Below are 12,869 nucleotides of genomic sequence, written 5' to 3' on the forward strand. Positions count from 1 at the left end.
AATTTGGCCTCACTTGGTTTTTTCTTTGCATTTTGCTGTTTCTGAAGGTAAACCTCACTGCTTCTCTTTTACAGTTGCGTAGAGAAAGAAAACATAAAGGATGAGGGCTTTGCAAGAAGTTATTCCGAGTTGCAACAAGGTCTGCGTCTCTCTAATTGCAAAACGTGTACTCTTGTCTTTCGAATTTTGTTTCTCCTTCTGTTTTATTCAAATCATTAGAACCTGCATTTAAACTATGCCTTCATTTATCCATGAAAGTGTTCATCTTTTCTTCAACCTCACAAAAGATTCTGGCTTGAATTGGCATGCACGTGTTTCAAATCTTTGACTATTCTGGATGTGGATTTTGATTCTTTGGCCCAAGTGGTGATTGTTTATGTTGGAAAATAGTGGACATACTTTCCTTTTTTCTAACTTTTTATTAGTGCATCTTTTGAGTAACTTGTTTTACTTTTTCCCATAATGTCATGTCAAGTATAGTATTAGGAACTGAAAGCCTTGTGTTTAGAGTGCCAGTTTGCGGATATTGCAGCTATTAAAGCTTGGGATTGTAATTTGTGACATTGTTCTCGCATGATTGTGGTTGTGCTAAAATTTATTCCATGCTCTTGGGGGAGGTTGAGCATGAACATGGGCCACACATTTAGGTGGGTTTTACACACTTGGTAGTGGACCTCATACATTTGTGTGATACAAGTTTGTGCTCAACCATGTTTCATTGGCATTGAATAATTTCTCTTTTTCTTGTCTGTGTTTTTGGAAGAAAATGATTTTCATACTCTCTTTTTTTTAATGAGGGCAGCCCTTTTTTATCTTTTAGTGAGGGTTTTATGTGTATTTTTCATTAAAAGACAATAGAAGGAGTGGACTTATCAAAAAAAGGAATGCGAAAATCATTACTCTTTTGGAATTGTAATTTTATGGTATATCCTTTTTGTTTTGAGAAATTGTATAAATAGATAATCCACTTAACTACTTTTTGTATGGCATTTCAGTGTAATTTTTGGAAGTCTATTGTAAATGAACTATATAATATCAATAGATGTCTTCTTAAATCCTTTTTGTATGTTGCAGGTAATTGACCCCGCTGGCACTAAATCCTGGGTCCGTCCCGGCTTGGTTGAAACTAGATCACAAAAGGCTAATTCATTAGGGTAATATTTTCTATAGTAGAACAAGAAAATTGAGCGAGTGATAGCATAAAAGAATTCAAAAGAATACCACGCTAGTGTAAGATAATCCAACGCAGGAGGTATTCGCTTGTTTTTCGAGATTTATCTTCGATTATTCCTCTTTCCATAACTAAGGCATAAGTACTCTTGAATATGCTGGCACATTGTCTTTTAAAAGGTTAAACTTTTTCCCGGTTTGCGAATTCGATTTGTGAAGGGAAAGAAAAATGGAAGCAATATCGTAAGATTTGCATTTGAGTAAAATTTGACGTTCCATATATTTTCCCTCAGGCAAGAGTTCAAATTGGACCAGATCTTTTTTTCCATGTTCAACCAATTTTCGACTGTATTGTGAAATTTTCTTCTCATTTGGAGTACTAGAATAAAACTTTTTGGAATATTCTATTACAATTTTTTCCATGGGCGAAGTTTAGATATTGAATTGGAGGAAAAGAAAGAAGAATGTGAATACATTTGTAAAAAAAGTTGAAGTTGATAAAGCATAAGTCCACTTCAGTTTTCTTTTGTCTTCAAAAGTCGAGCTAAAATTAAAACAAGACCAAATATTTCATGTTAGTCCATGTTGATTATTTTTGTTTTTTGTCCTTTTGTAGATAAGAGGGTACATATGTAATTGGTTCCAGCAGCATTTCTCCAACCAAATGGCTCTTCACAATTATGACTTCTCTTACGAGAGCGACTTCGCGACAGCAATAGCTGCTGCTGCATTTGCAATCCATTCAGTTGAAGAGGCCAACTCAAAATGACAAGAGAAGTGGAAATCTATGAGCAGGGTGAAGATCAGGAAAGATGACCTATTTAGGCCGCCCGAAGTTAGACACTCTCCCGGCAAGAAAGCAAAAGGTGCTGGTAAAATTGACCTTGTTTGCATAAATATATGTACATATAGCCCCGTTATGGATGTATGGTGTTACAAGGCTCCTTTAAGCAGGGAAATGGCAGAAAAAAAAAACAAAGGGGAAAAATATCTTTTCAATTAAACTATTTTATAGAAATACGAGAGTTCTTACTTTCGAGTCTTTGCTAAGTTGAGCCTTTGATGTGGAGGCTTCTAATGCCCAAAATGGTTGGCCAGCCTTGGCTTAGCAAAGTGGGCCATAACCCGACTCTTTGGAGTAGGCTAGATTGATACTGGGTGCTTGGCGGGAAAAAAGAGAGTAAAAAAATACAAGAATTGATGTCAGAATTTTCCATTCATAAGGTGTCATTATGAGTCTCATCCATGAAGAAATAGGAATTCCTTCCCATTCTCAACTTTCAATTTCTTGCAAAAACAAAAGAAAATTGGGAGAAAAAGTACAATTTATATTTCAATTCATCAATTTTACCCGCAATCTAGACAATGAACATAATTACCTTGGATCGACTATTGAAACTTTTCAAAACCATTTCATGATCAATATGATGTTTGTGAGCATTTTTGAGGATTCAATGAGAAAGAGGATGGAGTAGGATAGGAGAGGAAGCCATGCATCATTTGCAAGGCGCAAATGCGCAATGGTGGAGACGAAAGCCGAAGGGGTAATTCAACAAAAAGAAGAAGCCTAGAAGCCAAGGCAAATGCATGGGAGAAATCAGCCATGGCTAACCTTGTAAAATGGTACAAATTCATTGATATTGGGAATCTAAATTCTTTTCAGAATCCAGCCTACAAGCAGCTCAATATTCCAGTTATACTTGGACTGAACTTTAGTGAACTTCAATCTAGAATCTGAACAAGGAGAGGCCTCAATGTGGGATGGGAGTTTGAGGCGGACATACTCACAGCATTCACTATTCAGTGAAGATCTTCAACTATGCATGAAGGCTGTTTGGCAAGTTCATGTGTTTAGCCAATGTGATGCTCTCAGGTATGCATTATCATTATGTATCATGTAGGCTCAATAAATTTAAACATATTTATGTATCTCTGTATTATATGTTGACGATATGACGTGTTGGGCCACAGAGTTTGGCATCAATTGGTGAGATATCTTCTAATATTCCCCTGAGATATACACGTATGTGAAATTGGTTTCTTCCATCATTGAAAGAAACAGAAATCACAGAGGAAAATGGTTGCTGAATCTTTTCACTGTTAGGTCAGTGATGTCATCTATAAATGACGCTTGGGTAAGCAAAGTCCTTTGGCATAAAGGTTTGAAAAGAGGCTCTTTTGTTTATTTGCTGCATAGATGTGGACATATGAAGTGCAATTCTGTTTTCTTTTCTTAATGGGATATATTCTTTTGCCTGATTCATTGAAGGACGTTTTGAATGGAGTGACGTATGTGGTATAAATTTCCTTAATCAATATTTTCTGTAACCTCCAAAATAGAGTTCGCTGCAATAGATATTTAGGAGAGTGGATAATGATTCCGATATTCTTTGCTTGTTCATAATTGAACTTCTGATGAGTAAATTGTTTCCAGCAAATACCATGGCATAGAATGATCTTTTCTTTCTTCTTGCTCTTAACGGCTGGCATCAATGGAGTGATCAACATGTTATTTTAACTTGCATAACTTATTTATTTAATGGGGTAGATGCTCTCTCTCTCATTATTAAATCTCTTAAGACTACTGAGAGGGGAATTTATTTCTCCTAATTTTGTTTTTATAGCTACTATTTGTTGAGTATTCTTTTCAGATAGAATTAGAATAGGAAATCCATTCTTGTATGCCGTTTTCATTATTTACGGGTATTTTCTAATTGCACAAGTTAGTGTCCCTTTCTGCTGTGCAAGTAACAAACCAAAGAAGAAAAACTATTTGTGTAAGCGGAGATATTACGTGTGCAAAAGTAAATGCAAGCCACAAGCCTTTAGTAACTTAAATGTTTCCGCTTGCATAGTGTTTTATTTGTATATTGTACTTATTTTAACTAGGACCAAAAAATGTGCCATTAGATATGCAATTTTATTTGGTTGTGTTGCAATTGGGGGCTTTGGTGCAATGCAAGGATAATGGTGGACGAGTTATAGTTTTTTTAAACTAGAAGTAAACATACAAAAGGCTTGGATTTCATAATAATTATACAGTTGACATAATGCTAATCTGTATCAATACAAAAGACTTGGTTATTCTGTTCTCCTTCTAAGTTTGATCTACGTTTTTTTCTGCCCCTTCCATTCATGTTTGAGGCATCAAATGAGTAGCTGTAGTACCATGTTTGTGGCAATGTTGTGTGTGTTTAGCTTTTTGGTAGGTGTCTGCCTTATTGTTCGACCATTTGTGGTTTTTTTTAATTTTTTTTTATGGTATTTTGGTTTACATCGGCTGTAACGTGTGAGTCTGCCTTCAGGCATGTCGTGGATTGAAAATCACTCCAAAAATAAACATTCTGAATTTAGATGTTTGTTGTTTGTCATGTCATCGATCCATAATCATGGGTGTTAGTGAATTACCTATTGCGAAAAATCTAGCGTCTGGCAAAGTCAAACACATGCATACTTTTTAGCTTTTACCTGGTAGATCCATTTCTGGCAAACATTAATTAATATGGCAAAGAAAGCCACATGTGGTTGGTCAATTATTTTAAGGCTTACCTGAAGTTCTGGTCAATAGCGTCGTGGTTTAAGAGAGTTTTTCGTGGTATTATATAAAGCCTATTAATTAAACAGGATTGTAATGATTTTGTAGTATGTATTTTGCAAACTTAAGCTCATCTGGTTTGTGGTTCATGAATTATGCAGGATGCTTTGAGAACTTTCTTGTTGCAGAAGCTTGATAACCTGGCAAAAGATGATAAATGCCAAATTACTATGATTTCCACTTGGGCAACCGAATTAAATCTTGACAAGGTTCTGCTTCTGTATTTCTTTTAACTCGTGGATGGGAAAACTAGGGTTTTGACCTTCTTGTTTGGTTTAAATTTAGATGTCTTACACTGCATGTTTGACATGATTTGCTTGTGCCACCTCTTGCACTTTGTCCACTTGTTACTCTGAGAGATGAGTCACTTCAAACCCCGTTCTCCTTTAATTTTTCTTTGCAAATCATTTAGCATTTTGATGGTACCGTCTGGCAGCTAGCTTGTTTTGCATTTCCTTTTTCTATATATTGACCAACTATCAAATACTAGTTAAGTACTTGGCCATGCAATATTGAACGGAAAGTGTGAAGAGAACTTCACACCAGTTTGGTTTGGAGTGGGTTATATGACTTATGTTTACATGTTGGACCTCTCTAGTTAGCAACTTTAGCTTTTGGGGACACATTTTCTTCATGGTATTAGGAAAAAGGTTGATAGAAAACAAAGGAGTCTTCATGGGACTAACCTGTAAAAAGAGCCAGAACTTGGGGTGGTGGATTGGATGTTAGAACATCCCGCATCAATTGAGATTGGGTATGAGACTTGACATTGTTTCTGACTTTGTCCTTTCTTCAGTTGACGTACTAACCATTGACCTGTGGGCTGAGAATTGTAACCTCTTGGTTGGCTTTGTGATGCTACTTTCTAACAGTTATCTAGTGTTTTGAGGAAAAAAAAATGTTTTTTACGCCAGTGCCTTTAATTTGATGTACCTACTCACTTCAATCATCGCGCCCCCCCCCCCCCCCCCCCTTTTTGTCTTGGACCCGCCACCTAGTAGATATTGTTGGATTAACATGTAGCTGTATGGCACACCAGGGACACCTTTTGTAGATTTTGCATCATTTAATGATGACAGGGATGTAGAACTTTGTTCTACAGATGTTGCATTTGTAGTGTCTTCTAGGTATGCTTTTGGGGTTTTCCTTCGGACCATCTTTGAAAGACCTAGTTTGGTGGGTGGGTCTGCATTCACTTTTTGTCCACTCGTACTTAAATGATTACAGTTCATGTTTACTTGATTCCTTTTCCTACTACCAATTATTAATGCTACATCTTTGATAGTTTGGTACCTCGTACCCAAAACTTTCACTCAAGCCAAGATTGATTATCTGCGCTTAGATGATCCTTATACTGTATTGCAGCCAATTTGTTTTGCTTCTGTGCAAGCCTTTTGAATTTTACTCCTTGTTTTTCAATAACTAATGTATTGATTACCAAATCCTTTGATATAATGTATGGACACTCTGGCATGAAAAGGTTATACGTTTGACTTGGTGCACCAAGAGAAAGCAAGTGTGATGGTGCTATGGTAGTAACTTTACCTTTTTTGGCTATGTAACAACTAACAAGGAGGTCAACGTGGATTTTGTTGCCAAAGGTTCTTATAGTAATTGTGAACAAAGGCTTATGGAGCATGCGATTCCTACACTCGGTTGATATATCTTGAATTGTTCTACGGGTAGTGGAAAATACTGGGCCTTGTTCATATTGAAGTTTTAACTAGTTACATATGCTTTAACTTCTTCTCATGGGTGTAAACCATGTAAGAGCGGTGGTTGTAATAATTATGTTAATAGTTCTTGGATCTTTTTCGTTATCAAATGGGTTGTCTTGTGTGCGCTAGTTTCACTTCTATTGGAGTGTTTCTAACTTGTGCACTGTATGCTGCATGATAATTGGCCATCTCAAGATAATTTTGGTCTTTGATTTGTAGATCAACCGACCCTCGAATATGACACTGCTTTAGAGAATCGTAGTTCGGAGTACCACTCGTTCATTATGGAGTTCCGTGCTTTCCTCACTGACTGCAAGGACGTGTTGGATGAGGTGACCACAATGAAACTCTTGGAAAGGTAAATTTTATGTTGTAATACTAATCTATTTTGTGCATGTAATGTTCAAGGTTAGAAGATTACCTAATCTACTCCGTCCAGACACCCATTATACCGTCATGCTTTTGTAACACTTAGTGCAAGGTCATTCAATTTTGTCTTCGAACCTATGGATATTGGTATAACCATTTTCTTTATGGTTCTTTTCCTGGTTGAATATTTGGTTTAATTCTATCAGTTTTTTGTTACTATAATATGAAGAAGTGTATCCAGATGGATATGAGTTGTCAGTTCTAGTGAATTTTTTTTAAAATTCGTGGAAGACTCTTGTTACCCCTTGTCAATGTACAGATCCCCCCTTGACGGTAAAATTAAGCACTAAACTTGCATGGTTTGTAGAACATAATCGACCATCACAATTTTTTCCAAATCAGCATAAGGTGTAACTTGCCTTTTTTGAGATTAAGTTATTTTTGTGAGGAACTAAACCCTTTTGCTTCTAAAAATCCCAAAATGCCATTGTCCTCTTCAGCCCCACTCCCCCACATGTAACCCCTCCCTTCCCCACCTCCCTCACTTCCAACCCTATGTTGCTCCTCTCTTCCTGGCCAACCCCACTATATCTAACGCACGGATATATAATTAAGCATTATGTTACACTTCTTGTCTCCACCATCTTAAGCGCTGTTTCTGAGACTTGCTGTATGCCTATATATTATTGCAAATTTTAATTGCACGGCACCAGTGCTTTCTGCTAAATTGGGTGATTATTTCTTGGATATTCTTATGTCGCTGTAATGCCAAATGATTTCATCTTATTTCAGTATAGTTTTTGTCCAAATTATTTGCAGTTATGGACGAGTAGATGAAGCAGCAGTATGAGATCATTATATCCAGGTGCTTTGCTTTTCCACTCAATTTGTATTTTGCCATTCTGAAGCAGTAGTATGAGATTGTGGTTCATCATTATATCCAGGTGCTTTGCTTTTCCACTCTCTTTTTCTTGTGGAGTACTTTGGTTATGTGTTAATAGTTTTTAAGTTTTCTGCGAATTTTGTTGAAGTCTTGGTATTTGTCTGTTTCATTGTAAATAGAATAAACATATTGGAATTCAGTTCAGTTTTATGTGCATTAGTTCCCAGGATCACCATTGGCACATGGGCTGCATTGCAAATCATTGTTTGAGACATTGATAGTTTGTACTGAGGATTAGCTCTTTTATATTCTGTATGCTCCATCACCTAGGGGGTTATCAATATAGCAAGTGTCAACCAGACCGATTGATGAACAAGAAGGAAAATGGAAAGTCGTAGAAAAGCACGGGTGTGTGGCCGACCAGCCAACGATCTAGTAGCCCTACTGGTCAACTTCCTTTCGTATTTATGCCCCTACCTAAAAAAGTGCGATTCCTTATCACTCGCTGGAAAAGGTGAGGTACTCAAAGAGATGGCTTTCCAAGCAAAATGAGTGATGATCCGAGTCGTCGTTCTTTCACATGGCTACTGTGCTATTGTAGCCCCCACTACCTTTGGAGAGAACCCATCATCCATTGATTCACTAGACTTGTATCTATCCTCAGGCACTAAAGCAACTACAGCTATGACAGCTACTACTTCTAGTACTACTCATTTACTGACTGATCTCACTTCAAAAGATTAAGTTGTTGAAACACCTTTTCCAATATTTTTAGGTCCTTCTGATTCTTGATTTGCATTTGTCTATTCCTGTCACATCTGTAGTTTTTAAGTTTGCTTTGCTATATTTCTATGCCGCTCATTCTATGACTGGTTTGTTGATATATGTCAAATTTACTCCATAATAATTTCATTGTTGAAAATACATTTTGACTTGTGTCTGATATTTTGGTCAATGAAATACATGGTCTACCTGTTATCTCTGCATCAGTACTTTCTGTTTGTGTTACTACTAGAATTGAGAAACTATATGATCTGTCTTCAGCATCTCAACTGAATGAAACTTTGTCCAACTATTAGTGTACTTATGTGAATGCCGTTTTTCCATTCTAGGTTGGCTTCGTCATGCTCATTTTTATGAGTGAGTTTTATAAAGGTAATTGGAAGGGTCCATAAAGCCAAGAGAGTACTATAAGGCTAATACCGGCACAGAGAACCTTTGTTAATTTAATCTTCTTGCCAAAACAAAAATACTAGAGATTGGATATAATCCAATAGTGTTTCTACAAGTTATGTTTACTAACATCACCAAATTGCCCATATCTTCTCTTATTGATTTGAGCTTAGCTTGTATTACTTGCCCAACAAAAATTGACTTGTGCTTTTTTCGGTACTGAGCTTAGCAAGGAGAAACGAAGAAAGCATTGGAAGTGCTTCAAAAGCCAGATGTGCCCATAGACCATGATACACGAACACTGTTCGTGTATGTGAATTGGGTGCGGGTACATATTTGAGGGTCAGACACCTCAAAGCTGAAAATAGAGGATTCAGGGATATATATCCGAATTTGGGTACGGGTGTGGGGATCCGCTGAATATTTGTATATGCATAGAAATTTTTATATTATTTATAGGAATATATAAATTTATTTTCCAACATATCATTGTTTAATTTAAAATTTTTATACATTCCAGCGCAAATATTAAAAAAGAACTAAATAGGAGTAAAAGGTGAACAAATGTCTTTATGGCCCATTAATAAAGGAAATGTCGGTATGGTCTACTTATTGAGAAATTCCAAGTACATGCCTCATAAATGGTCCAAAAGTGTAATGGCCCAGCTACTAGATGACCCAAACCACATAATCACAGCCCACGTCTAATGTAAAAATATATCCCTAAAATCTATATCTGCTTTCTGCGATTCTGGATCTCAGCAGCGAGCTGCTCTAGTTCTTCGGAGATGACGAAAGGCTTCAGGTCAAGTGTCTCTCTCTCTCTTCTTCTTCTTCTTCTTCTTCTTCTTCTTTGAAGATCTTCGTCTTCCTCCTGTAACTAATGTGTCCGATTTTTTCTTGGAGGATCTGATGCAGATCCCGCACCTGTACCCGTGTCATGTCGCGTCGACACGGGTACTTTGCCCAAAAGGGGGGATCCGTGTGTCACAGCCCATAGATCTTCAGGTAAGGGCTAATTGTCAGGTCTGGAGTCAAGGTTGGACAAATTCCTTTTGGTTCTTATTCCAAGCATAAGCACGACAATTGCCAGAGCCTCGCTACTGTATTGGTAGTTAATGCCTAAGCTGCTATGGCTACTGCTATTCATCTACAATCCGTTGATATTTTTAGCATTGTAAGGTAATAAACTATGATCACCTTGCAGTACAAGTTTGCCCCAGACCTCATCATGCTTGATGCATATGAAACTGTTGAGTCATGGATGACAACGAAAAGCCTGAACCCAAGGAAGTTAATTCCTGCAATGATGCGTTATTCAAGCAAGCCTCATGCGAGGTAAGTGCACTTTACTTTGGTTTTCTTGCTGACAGTATGTTACTCAGATTACTCTTTATCTCTTATACGTAGAAAACTCCTAGGGGTTGGCATAGTAGTAGTCACCTAGCAACTAGGGGTATCAGGAAGTCTTTGGTCTAGGGTACGACTCTCACTCGTGTGCTATCAATTCTTGTAATAAAACAAAAAACTTATACATCAAACTAAAGCTTTGTGTTTTGGCATTACTGTACTGTAGAAATATGAGGAAATTTGTTTAAGGTGGATATGATCCTGATTCCTGAATAATTCCGTACTTGTTTGTTTCATAGTTGAAGTCTACAAGCAGTTGCATGTACTCTGTGTTGTCCGGCTATCACTTGCATTGAAAATCTGAAGCCGTTGGGACTGTTAATCTGTTGTGACGTAGGTTTAACTGTTGGCCATTTGAAAAAAAACAAAATTGTATTGATTTCATTTCCCTACTGTTCAGATCCAGTACGTGATTTTATTTGTCTAGGGCTGATAAATGAGCTGAACAATTGGTTGTTCAAGCTTGGTTTGCTTAGCTTGTTTATGAGAGGAGCCAATCTCAATTGAGTTTTAATGGAACTGAATACAAGCCGATTTTGAATAGCTTGAATTTTTTGTGCATCATTACCCGAACGAGCCGAGTAGTAGCTTGTTCGAGCTTGGTTGGAAAGCTTAGCAAGCTTCAAAAAGTTTTCAAGCTTGGTTTGTGTATCTGACTATGTCTTGAACAAGCTTTTAACAAACAAACTCAAATTCAATCTTGAGTAGTGTAGTTTATATATATTAGCCCTACGTTTGTCCCCCCAACATGAAGAGAACCTAAACTAGTATCGGCAATTTATTATCCAATGGAGTAAAGACAATTTGGTGATTGAGAGATAAAAAATTGGTAGTTTGTGGTCTGATACAAAAATATGTAGGTACCGCCTACTCCAGTAATTTACCATTTTTTTTTTTTGCTCGGCCAGTAATTTACCATTTTCCCTGTCCCTTTTATTCTTTATATATGCGTATGACTGTTGAATGGTCAGAAGAGAGTGAAGTGGTGATATAAGTGATAATAAGTCCCCACTATGAATGTTCATGGAAAGCTACATCTCTACATTATCGGGCAGGACTTATGATTGCCAGAGACCTACTGCTAACGAGTAGTAGGATCTTTATATCTTTGAGTTTCCTTTCTTTTGACTGGATTATATTTGTTTAGAGTCATGTTGATCTGGTGTCTTGTTGTGATTTTCCATAATGCAGGAATGAAACCCGTGAAGTAATAAAATATCTAGAGTTTTGCATTCATTGTTTGCAAAATTTGGATCCTGGAGTTCACAACTTGTTGCTCTCTCTCTATGCGAAGCAGGTTGAGTTTCTTCCTAAAAATTCTTCACAATGTTTCTGCAACTTGTCATATTTGCCTACTAGTATCATATACCGGATTTTAAAACTGCTTTTTAAGATTATTACTTCCATGGAGATGTGATTGCTTGGTTGAATAACTATATCTACCTGAACTCATTAGAAAACACTTTACTTTGTGATGCCCGATGTTAGCATACTTTTGTGTTCCTAATATTCATGGAATCCGATTCAGGAAAGCAGCAGGCTTTTAAACCTATTTGAATCAACTAAAGATTGTGTATGAAGACCTAATAGCTCAATCAAGAACACATGGATGAGTGATCATTACAGCCCAAGTGAGCACAACTTGCAGACAAAATCCCGTACTTCAACAATCATAAATAGGACTCTAGTCTACCAATTTCCTACCATGAATAATCATGGCATTGCATGGTTTTAATGCTAATTTTAAAAGTGTTACTTTGACATCATTGCTTCTTGAGCTCAAATGGACTGCATCAATAGATGCTTGATAAGTAACATAATCTGGACACTGCTTGCATCTGTTGTATATGCAGATTTGTAGTTTCAATATAGCATACTTCTAATTTTGAGGGAATGGGGTGTGATCCTGCTATTTCACCTGTTCTAGCCACTTCGTGTTGTCAAAATTAGAGGTGGCAATCCCAATTTATATTTTTTAATCTGCCCACTTATAACCTGACCCAACCTGCCCAAATTATATAATGGGTTGATATGGGTTCAATATCAACCCATATTTATATGGGTTTAGGTGGGTTAAAAATGGGTTCAATATGGGCTGGACTTAAAAAACTCGTTTGTTAGTTCCACGACATTTCACCACTGTATTACATTTATACCCCTTCTCTCTCATCCGATTGACTTTTCTACTGCACAGCTGTACTTCTTTCTCTCACCTTACTGACTTCTCTTGAGAACCCACTTCCCTATCTCATGTCCCCTGCGCCCGTCTCTCTTGTTTGCTCCTTTTTCTACCCTTTACTTTCTATCCGATTCTTAAATTTCCTAGATTGATTGCCAAGGAATGATGCAACGCCGCCATCCTTTTCACCTAATTCTTTCTTGATCTAATTTATCTAGATGACTAAATCATGTTGGAGGGTTGAGCAAGTCAATCCTTAATTAGCTTACTGAAAACGCATTTGATGAAATGTGCTTATTTAGAAAGTGCAGAGGATTACTTCCATGATTTCTTTGTTAAATTAGACTTTTATTTGCAAGAACTCTCTCTTTC

The 12,869-nt window shown here is 37.0% G+C and overlaps 1 protein-coding gene across 1 annotated transcript in view; it reads left to right on the top strand.

Annotated features, from left to right (window-relative positions):
* The window catches only part of LOC131324478 (vacuolar sorting protein 18-like), a 40,886-nt gene that overhangs the window by 2,991 nt on the left and 25,026 nt on the right, over nucleotides 1-12,869 (top strand). Inside the window, exons 2-10 of the mRNA XM_058356453.1 lie at nucleotides 75-139; nucleotides 1,787-3,043; nucleotides 4,867-4,974; nucleotides 6,703-6,841; nucleotides 7,672-7,695; nucleotides 7,765-7,796; nucleotides 9,815-9,916; nucleotides 10,116-10,246; nucleotides 11,510-11,615. Coding sequence (XP_058212436.1) covers nucleotides 7,686-7,695; nucleotides 7,765-7,796; nucleotides 9,815-9,916; nucleotides 10,116-10,246; nucleotides 11,510-11,615 — 381 coding nt within the window. The 5' untranslated portion in view covers nucleotides 75-139; nucleotides 1,787-3,043; nucleotides 4,867-4,974; nucleotides 6,703-6,841; nucleotides 7,672-7,685. The remainder of the gene's footprint in view (nucleotides 1-74; nucleotides 140-1,786; nucleotides 3,044-4,866; nucleotides 4,975-6,702; nucleotides 6,842-7,671; nucleotides 7,696-7,764; nucleotides 7,797-9,814; nucleotides 9,917-10,115; nucleotides 10,247-11,509; nucleotides 11,616-12,869) is intronic.

This window comes from Rhododendron vialii, chromosome 4a, assembly GCF_030253575.1.
Source record: "Rhododendron vialii isolate Sample 1 chromosome 4a, ASM3025357v1".
In the NCBI taxonomy this organism is placed as follows: Eukaryota; Viridiplantae; Streptophyta; class Magnoliopsida; order Ericales; family Ericaceae; genus Rhododendron; species Rhododendron vialii.